The 25,033-nt window shown below is 41.4% G+C and overlaps 3 protein-coding genes across 3 annotated transcripts in view; all 3 read right to left on the reverse strand.

The window, feature by feature from the left end:
* The window catches only part of sidt2 (SID1 transmembrane family, member 2), a 101,144-nt gene that overhangs the window by 50,049 nt on the left and 26,062 nt on the right, over positions 1–25,033 (reverse strand). The window lies entirely within an intron of this gene.
* Positions 10,218–10,912, reverse strand: LOC311050337 (microfibril-associated glycoprotein 4-like). The gene has a single exon (XM_084064352.1). The coding sequence runs from the start codon at positions 10,849–10,851 to the stop codon at positions 10,306–10,308; it is 546 nt and encodes a 181-aa protein (XP_083920478.1). The 5' UTR covers positions 10,852–10,912; the 3' UTR covers positions 10,218–10,305.
* LOC311050273 (microfibril-associated glycoprotein 4-like) lies at positions 19,792–20,461 on the reverse strand. Its single transcript, XM_084064285.1, has one exon. The coding sequence runs from the start codon at positions 20,381–20,383 to the stop codon at positions 19,841–19,843; it is 543 nt and encodes a 180-aa protein (XP_083920411.1). The 5' UTR covers positions 20,384–20,461; the 3' UTR covers positions 19,792–19,840.

Consider the following 25,033-nt stretch of genomic DNA (forward strand, 5'->3'; position numbering starts at 1 on the left):
TTTTGAGACAGCGCCGCTACTCGAGGTCCGTTAGAACGACGAACTGCAGCTCTCAATGCATTCCCTATGAGAGGCATTGTAAAATACCGTCATTTCATTGGTTAACTACTGAGGCTGTAGCGACTTTTTTGGTGTTCTAATAAAGTGTCCCATTTGTTTGATTTGTCCTTTTTAATGTCCCATATCTGTCATCTCGATATACTACCCACAATATACTATAATATACTCCATCAGTATGTCAAAACCGCTAGCATCGGAGATCTAGACTTTAAGTGGTCGCACGGTATATACGTCACGGACGCATCCCTTGAGGTTTTCAATACCCAGAAAACTGGCGAAAGTGGACGTTTTCAATATGTTTTGGTCATTATCTCTGGAACAGAAGGTCCAATCTGCTCAGTTCAAAGCGTGTTGGGTGCGTGTCTTTGAGGACATTAAGCACGCAATGACACATTTTCGGGTTATTTTTTTTTTTTAGGGGAGGCGAGATCTTAGTTGGGCAGGCGACCGCCTGTCCTGCCTCTACAGTGTGGGTACACCACTGGTCGGCGCTCGGAGCTCGTAAAGACAGTGATGTCAGTGAAATGCGACAACTTATCTGTCTGCCGTCTACCCTCTGCTGTGTTAACATTATGGGTAACTCGTTAAAGTGGCAAATTAAATGTGAAACACATCAACTATTAAGAAAACAAGAAGATATGTTGACAAAGACACTCCATACATTTGGAAACATATTTTTATTTAAATCAATATCGTCTCCAGTTAATGCAGGATAATTTTAAAGGTAGGCTAATTCTCATATCCTCTCATAGGGAATGCATTGAGAGCTGCAGTTCGTCGTTCGAACGGACCTCGAGTAGCGGTGCTATCTCAAAAGTGGGCGTGAATTTGTAGGCCTTCCGTTTCCGCCCGTGTGTCTCTATGTGAGTTATTGGGGGCTAGAAGAGCTACTGTAAATAATAATAAAGAAATCGCCGGGTTATTGAGTAAAGAAATACATATTTAACCACCTGCCCGAATGCCCCGCCCACTGTAAAAAAGATCGCGAAAATTGCTAAAACTATAGAAAGCAGTAAATGAAAAAGAAATGAACACTCATCTTTTATTTACTTTAATTACAAGCTAAAATATAAACCTTGGTTTAACAAAGTTAAAGGCTTTCTAAAGGCTTCATGCTCCAGGCTCCATGAATTCAAGGCTTCATCGGGTGTGTATTGATAGAAAATAAGTAATTTTTGGGGCAAACTACTCCTTTAACAACCAAATATTCTCTTTATGGACGTTCTTTTCAGATGGGGGGCCCACAGCTAGAGACCTGTTCAATGTATGGGTAATGGGACCATGCCATGAAAGTATAATAATAATAGTAAGCTTTATTTGTATAACACTTTTCAAAAAACAGGATTACAATGTGCGTCACACAGACATGACAACAAACAAAGCAATTCAACGAAAGAAATAAAGACAAAAAAAAAACTATCTATCCATTCCTTCTAGTTAAAAGCTATTAAATAAAAATAGCTGCAGAGCAGAGGCGATGATTGACAGGCAAAATCCCTCAACAGCGACACCCACAGGCAAGTTGAAAAGGCTTTAGAAATGTGAGAGAAAAACACCTGCAATGGATCACTGGAGTGGAATTTTCAGTTAAAACCTTTTATACACGTTTGAAGGACCATGACAAAGACTTTTAATGCGTTATGTCATGAAAGCTTTAAGGGACAATTCCTTATTTCAAGGGACGGTTGGCAACCCTAAACTGTAACCCCCCATGTGATTGAGAACAGCTGGCTTACACATCAGTCTCTATGGGATTTTTAGTCCAAACGCAATCAGCTTTTGGAATCAGTTTGTTCATTATAAACTGAAAATGTTTGAGAAGCAACACTGCTTTAAAAGTATCCCTGTCTAATAAGCCTTATATGCCTTAATACATTATAATTGCCCTTTATAACTAACATTTAAAATTTAAAACACCATCTACTCAAGCGGGTCAATGCCCGTCGCAAGTCGATGATGTAACTTGCCCATGCGTGGTCTAGCCCTATGGAATTAATGGAATGTATGTGCAAAAATAAAAATAACTTAATACTTCCTAGGGTTAATACGAGCATCAAATCAAAATTTTATACTATGTTTTATTAGCACATGCATTCCATACATCGAAGGGCTAGACCAGGGGTCTTGAACGTTTTCAGGCCAAGGACCCCCTAGTTGAGAGAGAGATGAAGCAGGGAGTGGGACCCCCGCTATTTTGTAGAAAATCGTGTTTCAGCTAAACTTTTGCTCTTTTTTCCCTCTACACCTATAACTCTTTGCCAAAAATAGCAGATCTACAAGCTCACAACGCCTCGCAGCGCGAGGCGTTGTGAGCTTGTAGATCTGCTATTTTTGGCTAAAGTTCTCCTCAGAAAAGGGATGCTAGGGTTCAAGTGGTCAATGTAAAAAAAAAATCGTATCACACAAAGATTTGGCGGACCCCCTGTATTAACTCTGAGGACCCCCTAGGGGTCCCGGACCCCCTGTTGAAGACCCCTGGGCTAGATCCCACATGGACAAATGACATCATCAACTTATGACGGGCATTGTCCCTCCTGAGTAAAAGATGAACTGTTTCTAAAATAAGTTAAATATTTAAGGTGTTTTTAGCGGCGCTAGCCGCTCTATACCTTTAGGTATAGAGCGGATATTAGCCCTCTATGCCTGGCTTTTGCGTCAACGTTCTGATTGGTCAGGTGCGCCAACGTTCTGATTGGTCAGGTGCGTCAACGTTCTGATTGGTCAGGTGCGTCAACGTTCTGATTGGTCAGGTGCGCCAAAGTTGTGATTGGTCACTATTCATGACATCACTATGATGTCATGAATATAGAATTCGATGTCTGTATAAACGATGACAATGACTTCATCTTATTATTCATTTGGCTAAAGTCTCCGTCTAGGTAAGTTATTTAAAGTTAATATGACGAATAGAAAGAGAAAGATACAAGAACAGATGAAGGGTGAATGTATAGAAAGTCTGAGTTCGGGACCCAGTCATCCGTTATGACAGAATGGTTTGATAGAGACGATCGAGAATCCAAGAGTCCGTTAAGGTTCTGATTGGTCAGGCCCGTCAAGGTTCTGATTGGTCAGGCCCGTCAAGGTTCTGATTGGTCAGGCCCGTCAAGGTTGTGATTTGTCAGGCAAGGGGACTATTCATGACATCACTATGATGTCAAGGTTTATTTTTTATTTCCTCATGTTTTTTTTTGTATATATTTTTATTTGGCTAAAGTCTCCTTCTAGGTAAGTTATTTAAAGTTAGATCCTCAATTTAACTTTATTATCTGTCGTCGACGCTCTGATTGGTCAGACCCGTCAACAAAGTGATTGGTCAAGCTTCACATGACACATGGCTATAAACACATTATAAACACATATCGATGACATAATGTATTCAAAGGCGCCGCTACCTTCACACAGGGTGTGATTTTTAATTTAAATGCGTAGTTATAGAGGGCAATTATAATGTATTAAGGCAGTGGTTCTCAAACTTTGTCATGGCCAGGACCCCCAAATTGACACTTATTAGCCCGCGGACCCCCATTTGCCCCATAAGAGAAGTTTTTTTACAGCTCTAGCAGTGATTTTCAACCATTTTAATTTGAAGGACCCCCAGTTTGACATGCATTAGGGCTACGGACCCTCAATTAATGGCATTTCCATCTCTGGGACCCCAACTTATATTGTAAAATCAATGTTAATTTAACTCTTGAGAGTGTACAAATGGAACCAACTGGACCCGTTAGGGTCCATTTGGTTCCATTTGTACACTCTCAGAGTTACAGACCCATAAGGGTCCATTTGGTTCCATTTGTACACTCTCAGAGTTACAGACCCATAAGGGTCAATTTCGTTCCTAACTATCTATCATTTAGCTGGGTACCCCCTGGAACTCCCTCAAGGACCCCTGGGGGTCCCCGGACCCCACTTTGAGAACCAATGTATTAAGGCATACAAGGCTTATTAGCCAGGGACCCTTTTTGACATGGGTTTGATCCGCTCACATGGGATACAGCAGGAAACCAGTGAACGTGGTGTGTTTGTCGCTGTTGTCCCAGACCCCGGTGTCTTCGGGCAGAGTCATGTGGACCGCGTCGCCCGCCTGCAGCTCCACCGCCAACGCGTTGGACATGAACACGTTGGTCTCGTCCATGTCCACGCTGTTCCACAGGATCCGGGCGCCGTTGTGGTACAGTCTGACGGCCACGCGCTCGTGATCGCGGACGTCGAAAGCGGTGAACGTGAAGTAGTACAGCCCTCTGGCCGGAGCCGTGAACACTCCTGCAAAAATCGAGAGCAGAACACAAACCCACATTATTATCATTACTAGTCCATACCCGGGGCGACACATCCGTGGGGGGATATGCACACATGATCTGGCAACCCGGGAGCCATTCATCCCATAGCTCGCAGGGCCATCCCACAGCTGGGCAGCCGCAACCATGGCGACATTCTTTTTACATAAAAGCGTGAATAAACAGCTGACAGTTGGGGAAATCTCCATGAATTCAAGGCTTCACGGAGTGTGTAATCGATATAAAATAAGTAATTATTGGAGTGAAAGTACTCCTTTAAAGACAAATATGGGCTATCTTGCATGGCTTCTTCAGAGCAGTGTTGATTTTGACAGCAAATTTTTAATTCAGTTTTAGTCATAGTCTTTTGAATATATTTCCATTTAGTTTTAGTCATATTTCAGTTATCTGAAATGTTTTAGTTTCTGTCTAGTTTTAGTCGACTAAATGTCCTAAGATTATAGTCGACCAAATCTACAGTTGATTTAGTCGACTATGATGTATTTCTGCAGGCCTTGCTGGCGTCGTAATGGCTGATTTTACACTTGGTTGCATGGTGAAAATTGCCGATCTACAAGCTCACAACGCGTCGCAGCGCAACGCGGTGTGAGCTTGTAGATCGGCTATTTTCTGAGAGCAACACCTGAGCGCAAAATGACTTGTATTTTAGTTCTACTGGATCTCTTCTCCACTAGATCCCTCCCTGACATTTTAGTCTAGTTTTTATTTGTTGACGAAATTGTCAACATATTTAGTCTTAGTTTTAGTCATCATAGCTTAGTTTTATTTCTTTTTTGTCAGTGAAAAAAGTTAGTCGACGAAATCAACACTGCTTCAGAGAAGTGTGTACATTGATAGTGTGTGTAGTAGAAGATGAGAAAGGGTCAGTGTACCTGTGTCTGGGTCGTAGGCCTGGCCGATGTTGGTCAGAACGTCTTTGAAAACCAGTGTGGTTTCATAGTTGAAGGGTCCCACTGGTCCCTGGTCCGTCAGTCCAGCAGAGAAAGCCACCTTTCTCTCTGTGAACCAGCAACCACGATATGAAACTCTTTATATTTCACACAGTGGTGGAAAAAGCACTCAAATGCTTTACTTAAGTAAAAGTATCAATACTGCAATACAGATATACTCAAGTAAAGGTCTGGTGTTCAAAATTGACTTGAGTAAAAGTACAAAAGTATTGGCATCAGAATCTATTAGTAAAAGTGCTCATTATGCAGAGTTTTCACAAGTTTTCAAGATCTATTGAAAATAGCCGATCTACAAGCTCACAATGCGTCGCAATGACCGAAATAATATACAGGGCTGAAGTGGTTACTGTATGTTTAATAATAATCAAAATCTACAAAGTAACTAGTAACTAAAGTATTCAAATCATTGTAGTGGAGTAAAAGTACAATGTTTTTCCCTCTGAGATGTAGTGGAGAAGAACTAAAAGCACAAAAAATTGGAAATACTCCAGTAAAGTAAAAAAATACCTCAAAATTGTACTTAAGTACAGTACTTGAGTAAATGTACTTAGTTACTTTACACCACTGGTCGGAGCTCAACTTCAACGACAAGGAGAGCATTTCACTTAAGTAATTGTGTTCATCATGTTTGAAGTCACTGGACTGTTCAACCATTTTTGTAGTTTTTTTAAGAGTTCACCTGAAGTTTCCATCTTCAGTGCCGTCACGTCTTTCTGTAAGGCTGTAAACACATTAATTGAAACTTTTACTTTCATCTACTAAACATGAATAATAATAAAAATAATAATACACTTTATTTGCATAACACCTTTCATGACATGAAATGCAGCTCAAAGTGCTTTACAGAGCAAGAATACAAATACAGAAAAAGTACAACTAATTTAACAATAAAGCAAAAAAAGAAACGCAAAAGCGTGAAACAACATTAAAGGCAGTGAATCAGGCAAAAAAGTGAGGACATGGATAACAACACAGAAATTTAAAAATCAACCAAAAGCAGGAGTGAAGAAATAGGTCTTGAGCTGTGCTTTAAAGCTGTCCACAGAGGCTGCCTGTCAAGACAACATTGAAATAGCAAAAACGTCACGATAAATGTCAATTTTTCTTTAAAGACCGCAAGTCCAGTCTTACCGTTCCACGCTCGAACATAGAGCGTGGTCAGTAGAATAAGCCGTTTGGGCATTTGCAAATGAGGCTCCATTTAAAAGTGAAATAAACAGGCTCTCCCAACGGTATAAAAGTCATTGCCAAGAAGCATTGTTACAACAGATTCTACCAAACACACGTTTCTTAACGTTTTTGTTTCATGTCTATTAAAGTTAATGTGAGATGAATTCACCTGAGTTCTCTGTCTTCAGGGCCGAGACGTCTTTCTGTAATGCTGCAATCACACATGAATTGAAACATTTGCATGAATTTAAATAATCTTTTTTGTTATAGCAAATACAAACAGAGCAAGGAGGCCACACGTCAACCAGAAAACGAGAACGATTGGATATTAACATAACGTTCTTTTTTTTTTTTTTGTCTCATTCTTAAGCCAATAATTTGATGACCAGCGGACTGGTATAGGCAGCGTTTCCGGTAAGAGACACAAAGGAGACTCTTTGGGGTCTCCTACCGGAACCGCTACCGGTCATGACATTATTGGCTTAGGAATGAGACAAAAACAAAAAAAAAACATCCATGAATTCAAGTCTCCATGGGGTGACTAATCCATAGGGGGAAAAAAGTATTTTGGGGGGTGAACTATCCCTTTAAAGTGTGTGTTACCTGTATTCCAGGTCTCCAGCGTTTCTATCCTGAGGTTGGCCTTGTTCATCTCAAACTTCAGCTCAAAGAGCTGAGTCCAGAGGTCTGAGGTGTTGCCGGTGTCTCCATCTGACTGGATGTGGGTGACGGAGGCACCCTGAACAGCAGTCCTAGACGAACACAACAACAACACCACCACCACCAGCAGCAGCAGAGTAACAGCAGCCTTCATCCTCAAACCTCACCTGCTCTTGTGGTTGACGTGAACGTACAAGCAGGCAGGACGGTTCAGCTTTATATAGCTCAGCACTAGGTCACGAACACTCCATTTTGAACCAACCCTCTTATCAGGGTTTGTGGGAAAGCAGTGATACTCTTTTACTTAAGTAAAAGTATCAATACTGCAATGCAGAAATACTCTGTTACACATAAAGAGTCCAGAATTCAAAATGTAAAAGTAAAAAAGTATTGGCATCAAAATGTACTTAAAGTACCAAAAGTAAAAGTACTTATTGTGCAGAATGTCCCATTTCACAAGCTCAAAATGTTTTAAAATATTGTTTGAAAATAGCATATCTACAAGCTCACAATGCGTCGCGATGCGACGCATTGTGAGCTTGTAGATCTGCTATTTTCAAATGGCCGAAACATATATAGGGCTGAAGTGGTTTGTGTGTTTTGTAATAATAATCAAAATCTACAAAGTAGTAACTAAAGTTTTCTAAATAATTGTAGTGGAGTAAAAGTACAATATTTGCCTCTGAGATGTAGTGGGGTAGAAGTAAAAGTACTGAAAAAATGGAAGTACTCCATTAAGTTAAAGTTCCTCTTACTTATTGTACTTAAGTACAGTAATTGAGTAAATGTACTTAAGTTACTTTACGCCACTGCCTCTATCAGTGCTTGTGGGAAAGCCTGCTGCTGTGCGTTCCTACGAAAGCCTTCGGTAAACATTCTTTATCTTTAGATCTTTAGAACCGTTAGACGTTGTTGTCATGTATTCCTCTGGTGCATGACATGACCCATTCATGTTTGACTTGACCAGTGGTGGAAAAAAGTAAAATGTCCGGAATTAAAAATGTACTTGAGTAAAAGTACAAACGTATTGGTATCAAAATGCACTTAAAGTACCAAAAGTAAAAGTACTAAAATGTTTGAAAATAGCGGATCTACAAGCTCACAACGCGTCACGATGCGACGCGTTGTGAGCTTGTAGATCTGCTATTTTCAAATAGCCTATGTATAAAATAGGGCTGAAGTGGTTAATGTATTTTTCATAATATGATCATTTATATCTGCAAAGTAACTAGTAACTAAAGTTTTCAAATAATTGTAGTGGAGTAAGAGTACAATATTTGCCTCTGAGATGTAGTGGAGTAGAAGGAAAAGTACTGAACATTGGAAATACTCCAGTAAAGTAAAAGTACCTAAAAATTGTACTTAAGTACAGTACTTGAGTACATGTACTTAGTTACTTGACACCACTGGAAGTAGCTGTATATTGACCCAGAGCATATTTGTAACAATTCTTGAATTCTCCTTCCATATCACTGCCACCAAGGAATGGAATAGTCTAACCCCATCCCTCAAAAAATGCAGTTTGCTGGGCTCATTCAAAACAGCCCTAAAAACTCATCTTTCTGGAGGCCATAAGAGGAGCTAGTACCAGTTTCCCTGTAGACAGACGACCCCCCCCCCCCCTCCCCCTTTTTTGTACATACTTTTTATTTTATTTTGATCATGTTTTGTTTTGTATATATTTCATTATTTTCTCATGACCTTTTTTGTACATAATGGTATATATATTTTTTTCCCCCTCTGTATTCTTATGTTGATTTTTGAACTGTTTGGTTGCTACTATATATGTCTATGAAATTAATTCAAGGACCCCAATGGAAACAAGCCCGCAAGGACTTTTTTGGCCGGACCTTTTAGACAAAAGCATTATAAATGTAACTGTGTTGTTTTACATTATTTTGCCTAATACAAATTTCAATCAATCAATCAATCAACAGCAAGCTTATTGTGTAAAGGAGTCTCTATGCATCCATACACTCTAAACACTTAGACCCTCTAAACTTAAAACAGACTAATATAAACACAGTGTCTTTATTTATTAAAGGACGACTTTACCACTTTTCAACCTATCTTCATATAATAGGTCCTCACTAATGCTCATGATAAAATGATACAATTTTTTTCTACTTGGTCTCTGTCTCATAGGAGGGCTGTGGACAGTCCAGAAACAATGGGATCTTATTGCATTGCAACTTTCCAGGAATATAAAAGCTTGCAGTTTCTATTAGCTTGGATTCCCCATCGATGATGTCACTGGTAGACGGGTTTCTGAACTGTCTACAGCCCTCCTCTGAGACACAGACTGATTAGAAAACAATGGTACCATTTTATCATGAGCATTAGTGAGGACCTATTATATGAAGATATGTTGAAAAGTGGTGAAGTCGTCCTTTAAGACACTTCATTATAACTGACTAATGGTAGTTATAAGGTGCTGTTCTGCTAAGCTTAAAGGAGTAGTTCAACCAGAAAAATTCTTATGTTCTATCAATTACACACCCCATGAAGCATTGAATTCATAGAGATTTTTTTTCGTTTTCGTCGCATTCCTAAGCCAATAGTTTGATTACCGGTGGAAAGATGCTAATGTATCCGGTATGAGACTCAAAGAGTCTCTTTGAGTCTCCTACCAGAAATAAACCCAGTCATCAAATTATTGGCTCAGGAATGCATTAAAAAAAATGTCCATGAATTCAATCCTTCATGGGGTGTGTATTTAATAAAAAAAATAAGTCATTTTTTTTGGTGAACTACTCCTTTAATAATGCAGTATGACCACCACTTATAATACTTCATACACCTTGTTATAAGTTGTTATGCATAATTATACACATTTATAACGAGTGTTATGAAGCCTTATCATGCATTGTAAATGTGATTATAATGCATTACAGACCCGACTTTGGTAAGCAAAGTGCTGCCAAATACACATCGTCTTTGTTCATTCAACAGCTCGGATTATGTATTTATTTAAGAGCCCTGACAGGTCACCACTGTAATAATATGTGATACAATACAGACATCTAACTGTATGAGATTAGGATTAAACAGAGTCCCAAAGAGAAAATAATAATAATTCAAACCATGAAATAGAGTAAATATTGCATCATGCCCTTTATACCACGGCTGGGCTTTTCAAAAACATATGCATGTGAACCTAAACATGTCTAAGGAACACGTCTGATCTTCATCGCTACAGCCTTCAGGGAGTAATGCTGACCCTTCCAGTGCTGCCAGACTACACCTTTTGCATACTGAGCCGTCTGTCCCCTAAGGTAATCACCATTGGGATTAGCATGGTGACAGGCCCCGTACCAAAATGCACCGGAATAAAGACTTGCACAGTTCTTGCTCCACGTGTCCTGATCTTTGTCAAAGGTTGAGAATTTCATTCCATTGCTCTGAGAGGTCAGTGAGTCTCCTGCTCCTCCATCCTGGAAGCCAGCAACCTGCAGCCTGTAGCCATCAGCCTCAGAACCCACAGAGAAAGAGGAGTAAGAGGCAAACGCTGTGTTTCCCTCAAAGTCCTCCATGTCCACCCTCAGCTGGTACGTTCTGTTCTTGGTGAGGAGATGCATGTTCTCCAGTCCCAGCCAGTACTCGCCTGATGCGTCTCCAAACCCAGCTTTGTACTGAGCCCAGGGTCTGTAGAAGTTCACGGTGCCGTCCACTCTTCTCTGGATGACCGTCCACTTCCCTCCATCCGTGTCCATGTCACAGTAGACCTTGGCAAGTGTTGTAGTGGGGTAGATGGTGTACACACCACTCTGCGTGGAGACGTTGTTGTAGATTTCCTCACAGTCGATATCACAGCAAGCAGCAGAGTGGACTGTTACAGGCAACATATCTGCAATAACAAGTAAAGGTGACTCTCAACCAGACAGACTACTTCAGATTACAACAGGCTGGTAGTTTGTTGGCAAAAGTTGGCATTTAGTTCAGCTCAAGCAGTCGGCTGACGGAACATTGTTTTGCACGTCCGTTAAGAAAATCAGACGACATAACTCTCCACACCAGGAGGCGGCAGTAGTTTGCAATACTGGTCTGCAACAGTGTGCCAGTGTTGCCAGGTCTGCTCATTATAAGCGACTTTGGGCTTGTTTTCCTGTAAGTCGCTTGTAAATAATCACAGTTGCGGGTTGCTTTTGTTTGGGCTTGTTTCTTAAGTGTAGTTAGCTAATGTAATCGGGCTCAAGTGGTGAAACCGGTCGCTTCTTTTGGGCTTGTTTTCATAGACGTTGTCGCTTCTTTCACTCACAGAATCTGGCAACACTCTCAGCTCGACCAAAACATGCACTATAGTAGTCTACTGCTTTGCTTTGGAGTTGATCGATTGGTATAGGAATCGAGAGTTGAGATTGAGAATATTGTACCTTGTTCAAATGTGCGACGGACAAATGCCTCTGGCTTCCCCGCCTCCCCCCACAAAGGGTGCAGCGTGGGAAAAAATGACGCTTCACTGGCGCGTTTCACTGTTATAGCACCGTTTTTTGCAGCAGCCGCTGCTTCTAAATTTCGGCACTTTTCGGCGATAGTTCTGTCTTCTTTCACTTTCTCCCCATCTGCGGCAGTTCACCCTGCCTCTGACACCACATCATAACCACATCAACACTACACAATACACCATACACACAATAGCCAGGTAGCATGCTAGGATAGTTTGGTGGGTGCACACACTACACTCCATTTAACAGCTTTTGGTATGTTTCCTGTATTATTGCTTTTTCACTTATGACATAAGTGAAACATTGCAGGGAATGTTCTTTTGGCAAATGTGTGACTATTTTCTTTCTTTCTCTTACCACAGTGCTTCCTGGTTCTGGGCAGTTACGAAGGACCCGAGTGTAGCTGCAGGCAGCCTTTTATCCACCTGTTTCCTAGGCTTTTCATTGTGTTCCACTTCCTGTCGATTGATCCAATGAAATCCAATGAAACTGGTCAGATGACTAATGATATCCAATGAAATCCAACAGGAAGTGGAAAACACACAGCCTAGGAAACAGGTGAATAGTGCCTGTCTGTTTGTAGTGAGCATGCTCAGTCCATACCTGCTGCACCATACCAACTGTGGGTTTGAGTAAAATGGGGTATTCTAATTGTTATTATGGATTATTATTATTGTGGGAAATGTGGTAATGTGAGGACACTTTAAATGTGTCAAATGTAAAGTATACTGTCTTTGGACATGGATGAAAATAACTGGGTTATGTGTAAATTGATTGAATCAATTTAGGATTGGTATGGTCCAGTGGGACTTAGCCTTTAAAAGAAGGGTGCCTACCACTGCAGTGAAGGGCTGCAGTAGGGAGCAGACCTAGAGCCAATCTGGCCAGTATTGTGTTAGTATGTTTGTTTTGTTTTCCCTGGGACTTCTTTCTAAAAAAGGCAAATAAAACACTTGTTTTGCACCTATGGACTGTCTTCGATTCCAGTAATTCTGCCATATCCTACCCACACTGGGACAAAGTGTGACACCATCGTTTGGTGCCCCCCCAAGGTTGGTGCCCTGTGCTTCAGCACCTAAACACTTCTGTTAAGCCGGGGTTGCCCAGTTCCCTATATGCTGCAGAGTAAGCAGAGATGTCTGGCTTTTGGAATAACAGTAAACCAGGTCGTCTGTGGCAAAGCGTTTTGTTTTAAATGCTGCTAACACAGTGCTGCTGTTGGCCTGCCCTGTGGCATTTAGGCTTGCTTTCTGCACCAGCAGCAGCAGACGAGAGGTCCATACGGAGCCTGTCTGACCAAACAGCCAATCAGGGTGCTCTACAGCGCCTTCACCCCCCTCTCTCCCCCCTCCTCACTACCCCACGGCTCTACCGGTCGGCCCAAAGACTGAACATGCTCGGTTTCTCATCGTCGCGTCGGTAGAGGTACCTCTACCTCGGTGCGGTGGAGAGCTGCCTTAACACACACACACACACACACACACACACACACACACACACACACACACACACACACACACACACACACACACACACACACACACACACACACACACACACACACACACACACAGGTCTGACCATGTTTCCTTTTACTTTTTTCAGTAGGCGTGGCTTAGACCGGATCACAGGGGCCATTTAATAACGAATACCAGGCTTTCCTTCAAGATGGAAAGTCTGGTGACGCGAGGTTAGAGAACGGACGGTCGAAATAAAAAACACTGTGTGTGTTTAAATTACCTTCCTCCAACTTGGTCTCAGTGCCGTTCACCTTGACAAACGCTGCAGAGAAATATCACAGAAAAGGTTACGTTAAAACATACAAAATAAATCTCAGCCTTTAGTTGCACAAGTTGAACTCCATTTTTAAATCACTTCCTTGGGATTTGTAATTGGTTATCTCTCAACTGACATACTGTAATAGTGCAGTCATCTACTTGTAATAAAGACATGGATTCACATTGTAAAAACATTCAGGTCAGACTCTAATCAGTGTTTGTTTCATGTCTGTTTATATATCTAATTTCCATTTCAGCTTAGCAGCAGGCTAAATAAACGTAGTTGATTTTTTTATTCATATCAGGATTGCCCGACTGTAAAGACGAAACGGAAGTGGGGAGGAGCGTTGGATCTCACAAGAAAACAAGCTATTCAAATACGCGGTTTAGCGCATGTCCCATATGCGCAGCTTTTTAGCTGTGGCGGACCCGTGATGGAGTCATGAATTATTTTCTACTGTACCACTTATCCTATAGGATATCATCATAACATCATAGAAAAGGTAAGAAAACCGTCGGGCGAAATTCCCCTGTAAGTCAACATAATGTTTAGTAAACATACAGTACTTACTCATCAGTTCCTGCACTTGGTTCTGTATGGCGGACAGCTGGGCAAGGTGGGCTGAAATCAATACAACATTCATATGAAATCAATCATAAATACTCACAATTAGGCAATTAACATAAAGTCCTCAGCGCTCCATATGATTTGATAATGAAGTGAAACGTGTCTGCTATACGCTCCATTTGTTATTTGACTTCATTGCACTGATTGAAATGATTGAATGTTTTTGTTAAAAGGTTAAAGTACCATATTCGGATAATCATTACAGTGTTTGTTCAGTAACAGGGGTCTCCCTGTCTCTCCAGCTCGTTAATAAACAAACAATACATTTTCATGTAGGTGACACAATTTCCGCCAATCAGGAGTGAGTACCCATTTATCACTTTCATTTTTATAATGTTCCAGTTCCAATTGTGTCTGCTCATTTACAGTATCTGTGTCATCACTTCCAATTTCACTTGTTTAATCTGTATCCTGACTGAGTTCTCTATCCTGATTGGATAAAATTGGTATCCCAACCTGAAAATGCATTTTCTGCTTAATAAAGAGCTGGAGAGACATGGAGACTCCTGTTACTGAACAAACACTCTATAGCAATGATTACTATCAGAATATAGAGCTATTTAACACTTATTTTAACCAAAGAAAATCACTTACCCTACCTTTAACTATAGATACGGATTAAAATGAACTTAGATTAGTACTTTCTATGTGCTTATGAGGGATATCATTCTCGACAGCATCAGTTTCATACTTTTTAGACATTGTTTTTTAATATTCTCAATACCTGCTTTGTGTTTCTGCAGTTCCTCCACTAGCTTCTCACTCTCATTGCAGTGTCTTGCCTGGAGCTCTTCTATCTTGGTTTCACTCGCTGACAGTCTGGAAGCCATATCTGAAAACATATATATATATATAATCACAGAGAAAACTGTGAAATGTGAAATTATGATTATCAGACACATTCCACGTTGTACGTTTACAACTTCTTGAAGCTTTCACATTTTGCCCAACAAGCATGTTGCCTCTTAAAGATATATTTCACTTTCAAACATGTTTGGGGTAAACGGCACATCTGATGCTTTATTTTGCCGTTTTCTGTAGAGACCGCCGTCGTCTAAACTGGGCCTGAGGGGGCTGTGTTTTTTCAATTACTTTTTTCATTTCTTTTCCATTATTATTATTATTTTTTTCATTTTCCCAAAACAAATGAAACAATTAATTGACAAAATACTGTCTGATCAAATGAATATCAAATATCTAAATATTGAATCAAGCAACTTAAAAAGTTGCTTGAGAAAGACGTTAAAATGAGCCCACTCATGTTTGAAAGGTAAACATCCTAACCTGCATTTTGTGCCTCCAGGTCGCTCTTCAGCTGTTGGAACAGTGCCTTCACCTCATAGCGGAGGTCGTCAGCCCCAGCCAGACACAACAGGAAAAGAATCAACGCAGCCTTCATTGTGAACTCCATGACTCTGAGGACAACAAGCATGACAATCCTGTATTTATTGGATATTCAGACCCTAACAATGATTGGTCCATTCAGGGGGGAGTGACAGATATATTATATTCCTGTCCTAAGAGCAGTGGTTCTCAAAGTGCGGTCTGGGGACCCCCCAGGGGTCCGTGCGGGGGTTCCATGATGGTCCCTAGCAAAACTAGGAAAAATTTAAACACATTTTACCTATTTTATATTTGGTTCTACCCATGCACACACACACACACACACACGGACGGACGGACGGACGGACGGACAGACGGACAGACACACACACACACACACACACACACACACACACACACACACACACACACACACACAAACACACTTGAAATATTTATTTATGTCCACATAAGCAGAAGTCCAAGGTGTACAAATGACGAACACTGCCAGTGCAGTCAGATAAAGGGAAAACAGCCAGTTACAAAGTGCATGTAAGGCAGAGCATTGTTACATACAAAACAAAAGATGGCATACTTGTCGAACATAGCGGACAACAATCATGGGTAAAGGATACAACGCCTCCTCCAAATTCAGCGGCTTCCTATAATCGCTGGTTACATGTCGGCTTTCCGACATGTCGCCTTTCCGACGGTTACTAACCCTATACCTAACCCTAACCCTAACCCTAACCGCACGCGGAAGCCACGTAGTCGGAGTAGTGTGGATGTCGGAATGGAAGGCGGTTACCATAATGGTTGGTATTGAGCAGTACCTTGCTAATTGTTTGGCCCTCCTTTTGGAGAGGCCGGCCATTTGGGGAGGCATGCGTTAATCCGACAGACCTTTTCTCCGACTATGTGGCATCCGCGTGCGGTTAGGGTTAGGGTGCGGGTTTGGTTCGGGTTTAGTATTGGAAACGTCGGAGCGCTGCGCTGTCGGAGGAATGCGCTGTCGGATTAACGTACTGCACCCGGCCATTTGGAGGCCCCTCGCAACCAACGTGTGCACGTGGCCCAGACTACCAAAGATACAAACCAAAAGTTTACATCTGTAGCCTAGCTGAGAGATGGTCTGCTCTAGCTGATGATACTTTAGCACTTTGGTTAGGAAGGCTTCCTCTAAGCTGTAATCAAAAGTATAGCCAACCTCGATAATGAACACCTCCCTATGGTTTTCATTAACAACAATGACATCAGGGGTGTTAGCTGAAATGTTAGAGAACACAATATTTCTTGAAATATATATATAATATATATATTAGGGCCGGGACTTTATCGCGTTAATTTCGATCAATTAATTACAAAAAAATTATCGCGTTAAAAAAATTAACGCATTTTAATCGCGCCTATTTTTTCACCGCGGAACGTTTCTCACTGGACGAGTTTCACACGGACCTATTATCCAGCGCACCAGGTTGGTGCGCTGGTATTATCGGTCCGCCTGAGAAGCTGTCTGAGAAGTGAGAACGACGTGGTTCTCACAACAACAGAGCAGCCACTGAATGAAGACGTGCCGCATAGCCTGCTTGATAATGTTGGCTGGGAAAATCAGAATCTGTAATGGATGCCGCCCCCCACGCGCGCGTTTGTCCCGTTTTGGGGGGGGGGGGGGGGGGGGCGGTGCGCTGGGGGGAAGGGGGGGGGCACGATGCGGTGCGGGTCACATGCGCGCGATTTTTTTAAATAATTAATTAAACGACTATAAAACAACTAACAACAACACACTCTACCAGCCTCCAATGGTGGAAAATAGCAGATCTACAAGCTCACAATGCCTTGTGCTGTAGATCTGCTATTTTCACATGGTTACTGTATGTTTTATAATATTAATCGAAATCTACAAAGTAACTTGTAACTAAAGTTTTAAAATAAGTTTAAAAGTAAAATATTTGCCTCTGAGATATAGTGGAGTTACTGGGGTAGAAGTAAAAGTATTAAAAAATTGGAAATAGGCGTATTCGAGAGTCAAGTGCAAATACCTCAAAATTGTACTTAAGTACAGTTCTTGAGTACATGTACTTAAAGACGTTTACCAAAATCCATTTGAAAACAATTTTTTTCATTGATCTCAGGTCAAATATTGATGTGCGATTAAAATGCGATTAATTTAGATTAATTAATTACAAAGCCTCTAATTAATTAGATTAATTTTTTTAATCGAGTCCCAGCCCTAATATATATATTCAAAGATTTGCAAAAATGTTCGCCTCTTACCGGTCTGAGAGCTGTGCAACTTGTCTAAACAGTCAGACGAGAGGCAAACAGCAGTACACAACAATGGCGGCCGCAATTTCTCAAGGAGAAATTGCTTCCCGTCGCTCCTATTTACATGCAACACCCACTGCATGTGGATCCCGCCCCCTTTTCTTCATTGGCTGTTGATTTGAATCAGAACGCAGTGGCCGCGCCCCTGCTGTCCAGGATCTGAGACGAAGTCTCCCAGACTAGTTGGCCAGTGGTTCTCTAACTGTGTTTCATGACAAGGACCCCAAATGTATGAATTTAGCCAAGGATCCTCGTCTCAAAAGAAGTTGTGCCAGAGACCCCATAAGAGATTAAACTTGTCATGGGTAGTTTCATAGACTTGTGTAGCATGGTGTTGGATTCATGTTAATGTGTATTTTCAGACAGTTCACCACTTAAACCCTCAATACTCAGAAAACCTGTACTTGGTCTGCTGTTTTTTCCCCTCTACACCAAACCTCTTTTATTGCCGAAAATAGCCGCTCTACAAGCTCACAACGCCTCGCAGCACGAGGCGCTGTGTGCTTGTAGATCTACTATTTTCGGTTCATTACAGAATTGGAGGACATTTTACGTGCCACCCAAGAAATGTCAAATAACCCATTTACAAAATATTAAATAATGCAGTTGTTGTGTAACTTTTAATTGTCCTGAGACCAAATCTAAATAAACGTTTTTTTTTTTTAAAAGAAGAAAATATTTTTAAATATACCAGATGAGTCTATAGTACCCCTAAAATGCTAGTTTTCTCTTGTCCCACCCCCTTGGTGACCAAATTGAATCTCAGATAAAACTGTTTTATAAAATCTACTTTATTATGCATAATGTTGTTCATATATGTCTCTTGTAGATGTGGAAACATCTTTTTTAATTAACATAATATTTTAAATAAGTATTATTATGCAAGGAACCTGTGTCCCACAAGTTGCATGCAACCCTGTTACCGTAACCTTTTTAGCATGGTAGAAGAAGAAGAAAAGTGTGAGTCACATGACACACTGGAAGTAACATCAAACACTTTCCTAACATCATGGGTAGAGCAAAGGTATGTCCTCTGTTCTATTCTTCATATTTATATAACATTGACAGCCTTGCTTGAATGTCTACCTCACGCAACCCTGTTATGCATATTTCCAGAATGAGGTAGATACTTTACAAAACAATATTGACTTATTTACTTATGTGAGTTTGTCCTCTTGGTAAATGCTAACAGCTAGCTAAACAGCTAGCTTCTATTCCTGAGAAAAGCGAACAGTAGCATAGATTTGCAATCCTGTTACTTGCAGCCCTGTTACTGTGATTAGAGTAACAGGGTTGTACAACATTTACACTAGGGTTGCATTAATTTAAAAAAAAATAGTATTTATGGTTCAATTAAAAACATTACATAATCTAAACTATAATTTAGTTTAATAGACATATTGTAAACATTACTGAATTTTACAGACTATATTGTTTCCTTTTATTTTAACCATGTAGTCAAAGGTGTTCACTCTCCATTCCGACATCTCACCACTCCGACTAGTGGCTTCCGCGTGCGGTTAGGGTTAGGGTTAGGTATAGGGTTTGTCAACGTCGGAAAGGCGACATGTCGGAAAGGAGAAATGCACCCGTAGTCAAAATGAGTTATAGTTGTTTGGTGGCAGTGGTGGGATGGTATGCCTTTATGAATTTGACATCTGTGAAGTAGACCATGATGCCAGGTGATGGTCGGTATGGTCATTATGAAGAATCGACCATTCTTCATAATGGCCGATTCTGTCGGAAGTTCCCAATGGACGGTAGTGGCGGGTGACCCATCCGGAATTTCACTCAATGTAAACAGGAAGTAAACAAGAGGGAAACAATGGCGTTTGGCCACAGACGGGATTAAAACACTTCTTTATTGAAAAATATGGACTAATACATTGTACAAACATGCCTTACTACGAGTTAACATTTGGGGCACGCGGGTAAGCAAGCACCTTCAATTTTGCAGCTTGGATTATGTATTTATTTAAGAGCCCAGCCAGGTCACCACTGTAATAATATGTGATACGATACAGATATGTATCGATACAGATATGTATACGATACAGATATCTACTGTATGAGATTAGGATTAAACAGAGTCCCAAAGAGTAATAATAATAATTCAAACTATGAAAAAGAGTAAATATTGCATCATGCCTTTCATACCACGGCTGGGCTTTTCAAAAACATATGCATGTGAACCTAAACATGTTTAAGGAACACGTCTGATCTTCATCGCTACAGCCTTGAGGGAGTAAAGCTGACCCCTCCAGTGCTTCCAAACTACACCTGTTGCATAATGAGCCGTCTGTCCCCAAAGGTAAAGACCATTGATGTTAGCATTGTGACAGGCCGTGTACCAAAATGCACCGGAATATTTACTTGCACAGTTCTCGCCCCACGTGTCCTGATCTTTGTCAAAGGTTGAGAATTTCATTCCATTGTGCTCGGTCAGTGAGTCTCCTGCTCCTCCATCCTGGAAGCCAGCAACCTGCAGCCTGTAGCCATCAGCCTCAGAACCCACAGAGAAAGAGGAGTAAGACGCAAACGCTGTGCTTCCCAGAAAGTCCTCCATGTCCACCCTCAGCTGGTACGTTCTGTTCTTGGTGAGGAGATGCATGTTCTCCAGTCCCAGCCAGTACTCGCCTGATGCGTCTCCAAACCCAGCTTTGTACTGAGCCCAGAGTCTGTAGAAGTTCACGGTGCCGTCCACTCTTCTCTGGATGACCGTCCACTTCCCTCCGTCCGTGTCCATGTCACAGTAGACCTTGGCAGGTGTAGTAGTGGGGTAGATGGTATACACGCCACTCTGCGTGGAGACGTTGTTGTAGATTTCCTCACAGTCCAGATCACAGCAAGCAGCAGAGTGGACTGTTACAGGCAACAGATCTGCAACAACAAGTAAAGGTGACTCTCAACCAAACAGACTACTTCAGACTACAACAGGCTGCTAGTCTGTTGGCAAAGGTTTTAGCAAGCAGTCGGCTGACGGCATAACTCTCCACACCAGGAGGCGGCAGTAGTTTGCAATACTGGTCTGCAACAGCGCGCAGTGTTGCCAGGTCAGCTTGTTATAAGCGACTTTGGGCTAGTTTTCCTGTAAGTCGCTTGTAAATAATCATAATTGCGGGTTGCTTTTGTTTGGGCTTGTTTCTTAAGTGTAGTTCGCTTGTGTCTTAAGTGTAGTGTGCTTCCCCTATTGGGCGGGCGCGCAGGCGGAGACTTCTTTCCTCTACAGTAGAAGAGTTAGGACGTCACATTCTAATACAGCCCGAAATACCTCATTTCACCACCGGCCTCAGTGGCGCACCTCGATAATCATTGGGCTACCGTTCCAGTACCTCTGGGATGTCTGGGTTTGACTCCCGCTAAGGACAATGCTTTTTTAAACAACCGCGGACTACTTTTCTTTTCGCCGATAAAGTATAGTTTTGGACCATGACGGAGGCGCGCCGACTCAGCAGACCTTGAGGCCGAGGAGGCGCGTCCGAGCGCCTCCAGGCGTGAGTGCCCGCGCCGACCGGCCGATGGTCTGCTAGTCGACTAAGCGCCGTCCGAGTTATGTACCGATAGGCACAGAATCGTAAATGATGTTGTGGGGACTGCGTTTGCCCCAACTGCCACTCACCGCACTAGCATAGCCCGCCAGCCCCGCCCCCTCGCCCCCTTGTCCTTCGACTGCATGGAATAAGGCCGTTCGTGACGAAAACATGCACATGCAGCGTAGCCTACTGCTTTGCTTTGGAGTTGATCGATTGGTATAGGAATCGAGAGTTAAGATTGAGAATATTGTATCTAGTTCAAATGTGCGACCGACAAATGTCTCTGGCTTATTCAGGGCTGCCAACATTGGACTGTCAGAATACAGGAGATTTCTTTTGGGGTGGGGGGGGGGCTTTGGGGGGCCATTTAATAACGAATACCAAGCTTTCCTCCGAGGTGGAAAAATCTGGTGATGCGAGGTTAGAGAACGGGCGGTCGAAATAAAAAACTGTGTGTGTGTTCCTTCCTCCAAAAAGTTACGTTAAAACATTAAAAATACATCTCAGCCTTTAGTTGCACAAGTTGAACTCTTAATTTTTAATTGGTTATCTCTCAACTGACATAATAGTACATAATAGTCCGGTCATCTACTTGTAATAAAGACATGGATTTACGTTGTAAAAACATTCAGGTCTGACTATAACCATGTGTTTGTTTCATATGTCTTTGTTTATATATCTATGCCATAGATATATAAAACATATATATGTTTGTTTCAAGAGGTAAATGGTAAAGCCACTACCTTGGTTCAGACCACTTAGCATCAGGGGACAACATTACTTTGCAGAAGAATCATTTAAAGAGGTGGTGCCATGGTGTTGTACTATGATTATGTAGATTTTACAGACTGAGGACGTTGATGGTGAATGATTTTTTTTTACAACATCAGGTGTATCATTGAATTACTAAACATGAAGTTATAATACCTGCGTTGTGTCTCTTGAACTCCTCCATTTCACTCTCAGTGGTGTTGAGCCTCATTGCTAGGGTGTTCAGCTGAGCAAGGAGGGCTGAAATCATCCCAGCATTAGCATTTACTAACAAATAGTTTACATTTAAAAATAATATTAATTGCACAAATACTGTAGTATACTGTATGCAGACAGCATGTACTGTGTGTGTGTGTGTGTGTGTGTGTGTGTGTGTGTGTGTGTGTGTGTGTGTGTGTGTGTGTGTGTGTGTGTGTGTGCGCGTGCGTGCGTGCGTGCGTGCGTGCGTGCGTGCGTGCGTGCGTGCGTGTGTGTTTACATTTTAACATTTGCATTAATTTAAATAATCGTTTTGTATCGTATAATATTGTAAAAATGAACAGATCGAGGGCCCACAACAGATCTGTTCAAACAGATGGAAATTATTGGATGGCCATTAATGTCCTTCTCAGTTGACACAGCTATTAAAGCAAGGGTCTTCAACATGGGGTCCGGGACCCCTAGGGGGTCCTCAGAGTTACTACAGCGGGTCCGCCAAATTTTTGTGTGATATGATATATTTGTTTATATTTTTACCTTAACCACTTGAATCCTAGCATCCCTTTTCTGGGGAGAACTTTAGCCAAAAGTAGCCGATCTACAAGCTTGTGAGCTTATAGATCGGCTACTTTTGGCAAAGAGGTGTTTGGTGTAGAGGGAAAAAAGAGCAGACCGAGTAAACAAAAAACGTTGAAACGCAATTTTATGCGATATAGAGGGGGTCCCTGCTTCAGCTCTCTCTCAGCTAAGGGGTCCTTGGCCATGAAAACGTTGAAGACCCCAGTATTAAAGCTTATGTTTACCTGTATCCGTTGTCTCCAGCCGTTCAATCCTGTCGAGCACAGAGCCTGGGGCGTGGCCTGGGGATCCGTTCTCTCCCTGAACCACCGACCTAGACAAACACAACAACAGCACCGCCACTAGGGGGAGCAGCAGAGTAACAGCAGCCTTCATCCTTGTGGTGAATGAGAATGTAGCAGACAGGATGGATCAGCTTTATATACTGTAGCTCAGCACAAGCTCATGAATATTCAATTTTCTACCAACGTGTATCAGTGTTTGTGGGGAAAGCCCGTTGTTACTCCAATAGGCTTCAGTAAACATGTTGTTCTGAAAAGCTGCCACGTATGTCCATGGCTCTGCATTAGTCACCAGAGTTACAACAGGGGGTCTGAGACCCTTAGGGCATTGGTTCTCAAAGTGGGGTCCGGGGACCCCCAGGGGTCCTTGAGGGGGTTCCAGGGGGTCCCCAGCTAAATGATAGATTAGGCACCAAATGGATCCTTATGGGTCTGTAACTCTGAGAGTGTACAAATGGAACCAAATGGACCCAAACGGGTCCATTTGGTTCCATTCGTACATTCTCAGAGTTACACTAACATAGATTTCACGATATAAACTGGGGTCCAAGAGATAGAAATGCCATTAAATGGGGGTTTGTAGCCCTAATGCATGTCAAACTGGGGGGTCCTTGAAATTAAAAAGGTTGAGAATCACTGCTAGAGCCGTAAAAATAACTTCTCCAATGGGGTCCCTCGCAAATCTTTTATGGGGGGTCCGCAGGCTAATAAGTGTCAATTTGGGGGTCCTTGACATGAAAAAAGTTTGAGAACCACTGCCTTAGGGGTCCTCAGAGTTACCACAGGGGGTTTGAGACCCTTGGGGTCCTCAGAGTTACAACAGGGGGTCTGAGACCCTTAGGGGTCCTCAGAGTTACCACAGAGGGCCACCGAGTTTTTGTGTGATAGAATTTAGTGTTCCTGAAATAATGTTAACGTCAAAATTCTACATATTAATAGCAAAGATAAATGTAAAAAAAAACAAAAAACATCTAGCCTTAGGAGACATTGGCTTAGAAGCCTGTATTTATAACAAACGTGCCCTTTTATAACATGTTCATTTGGACAGTTTTTATTCATGTTTATTGTTGTATGAAATTGTATGCTTTTCTATGGACCATGAGTCTGCAATAAAGACATTCATTCATTCAACAGCCTTGTGCCCAGCCCCCACCTTTTCATTTCTGTCAGACTTAATGCAATACTATCACAATAAATGTACCAAAACACATGGTAAGCTTTGTTGGACTGATACACCCACACATCGATCTCTTTCAGTGCCATTGCTCCCCGAATTCACGGAATTAATAATTAACAAGTTGGAATTCCCAGATCCCTCCTGACTTTAGACCTTCGAACAAAATAACAAATAAATAAATCAAATAGATTTGAAAATAATACAAAATCCTGTATAGCTCCCACATTACTTATTCAAGTATCTGAAGGCATTAGTGTTGACCCAATTATTATCATTATATATTTTTTTTATATTTATATTTATATTTTATATTTTGTTATATTTTATATTCCCAATATGAATTTATCTTTAACTGTTGGTTTTTGCGTCCATGTTGCACATTATTTGAAGTACAGTTTATGATATAATGCTAGTACTGTAATAATGTCTTCAAACACACTCCACCCATTGTGAGGGTAAATAAAACGTCTAATTAAAAACGTCTAATGTTTCATGGGAAATAGTATTTGTTTTGGTGAACTACTCCTTTAATAATGCAGTATGACCAGCACTTATAATACTTCATACATCTTGTTATAAGTTGTTATACAGATTTATAACGAGTGTTATGAAGCCTATCATGCATTGTAAATGTGATTATAATACATTACAGACCCGACCTTTAAGTAAAGTGATACCAAACACACCTCGTCTTTGTCTTTGCATGCATCTCTTTATTCATTCAACAGGCTTGGATTATGTATTTATTTAAGAGCCCTGCCAGGTCACCACTGTGATATGTAATAGTAATTATGTGATACAAAACAGATATCTACTGTATGAGATTAGGATTTAACAAAGAGGAAATAATAATAATT

The sequence above is a fragment of the Gymnoscopelus microlampas genome, assembly GCF_963454915.1.
Source record: "Gymnoscopelus microlampas genome assembly, chromosome: 8".
In the NCBI taxonomy this organism is placed as follows: domain Eukaryota; kingdom Metazoa; phylum Chordata; class Actinopteri; order Myctophiformes; family Myctophidae; genus Gymnoscopelus; species Gymnoscopelus microlampas.

Bases quoted from the DNA above. Each gene is read 5' to 3' on its own strand.
- LOC311050337 (XM_084064352.1), bottom strand. From the start codon at position 10,851: ATGGACACGGATGGAGGGAAGTGGACGGTCATCCAGAGAAGAGTGGAC.
- LOC311050273 (XM_084064285.1), bottom strand. From the start codon at position 20,383: ATGGACACGGACGGAGGGAAGTGGACGGTCATCCAGAGAAGAGTGGAC.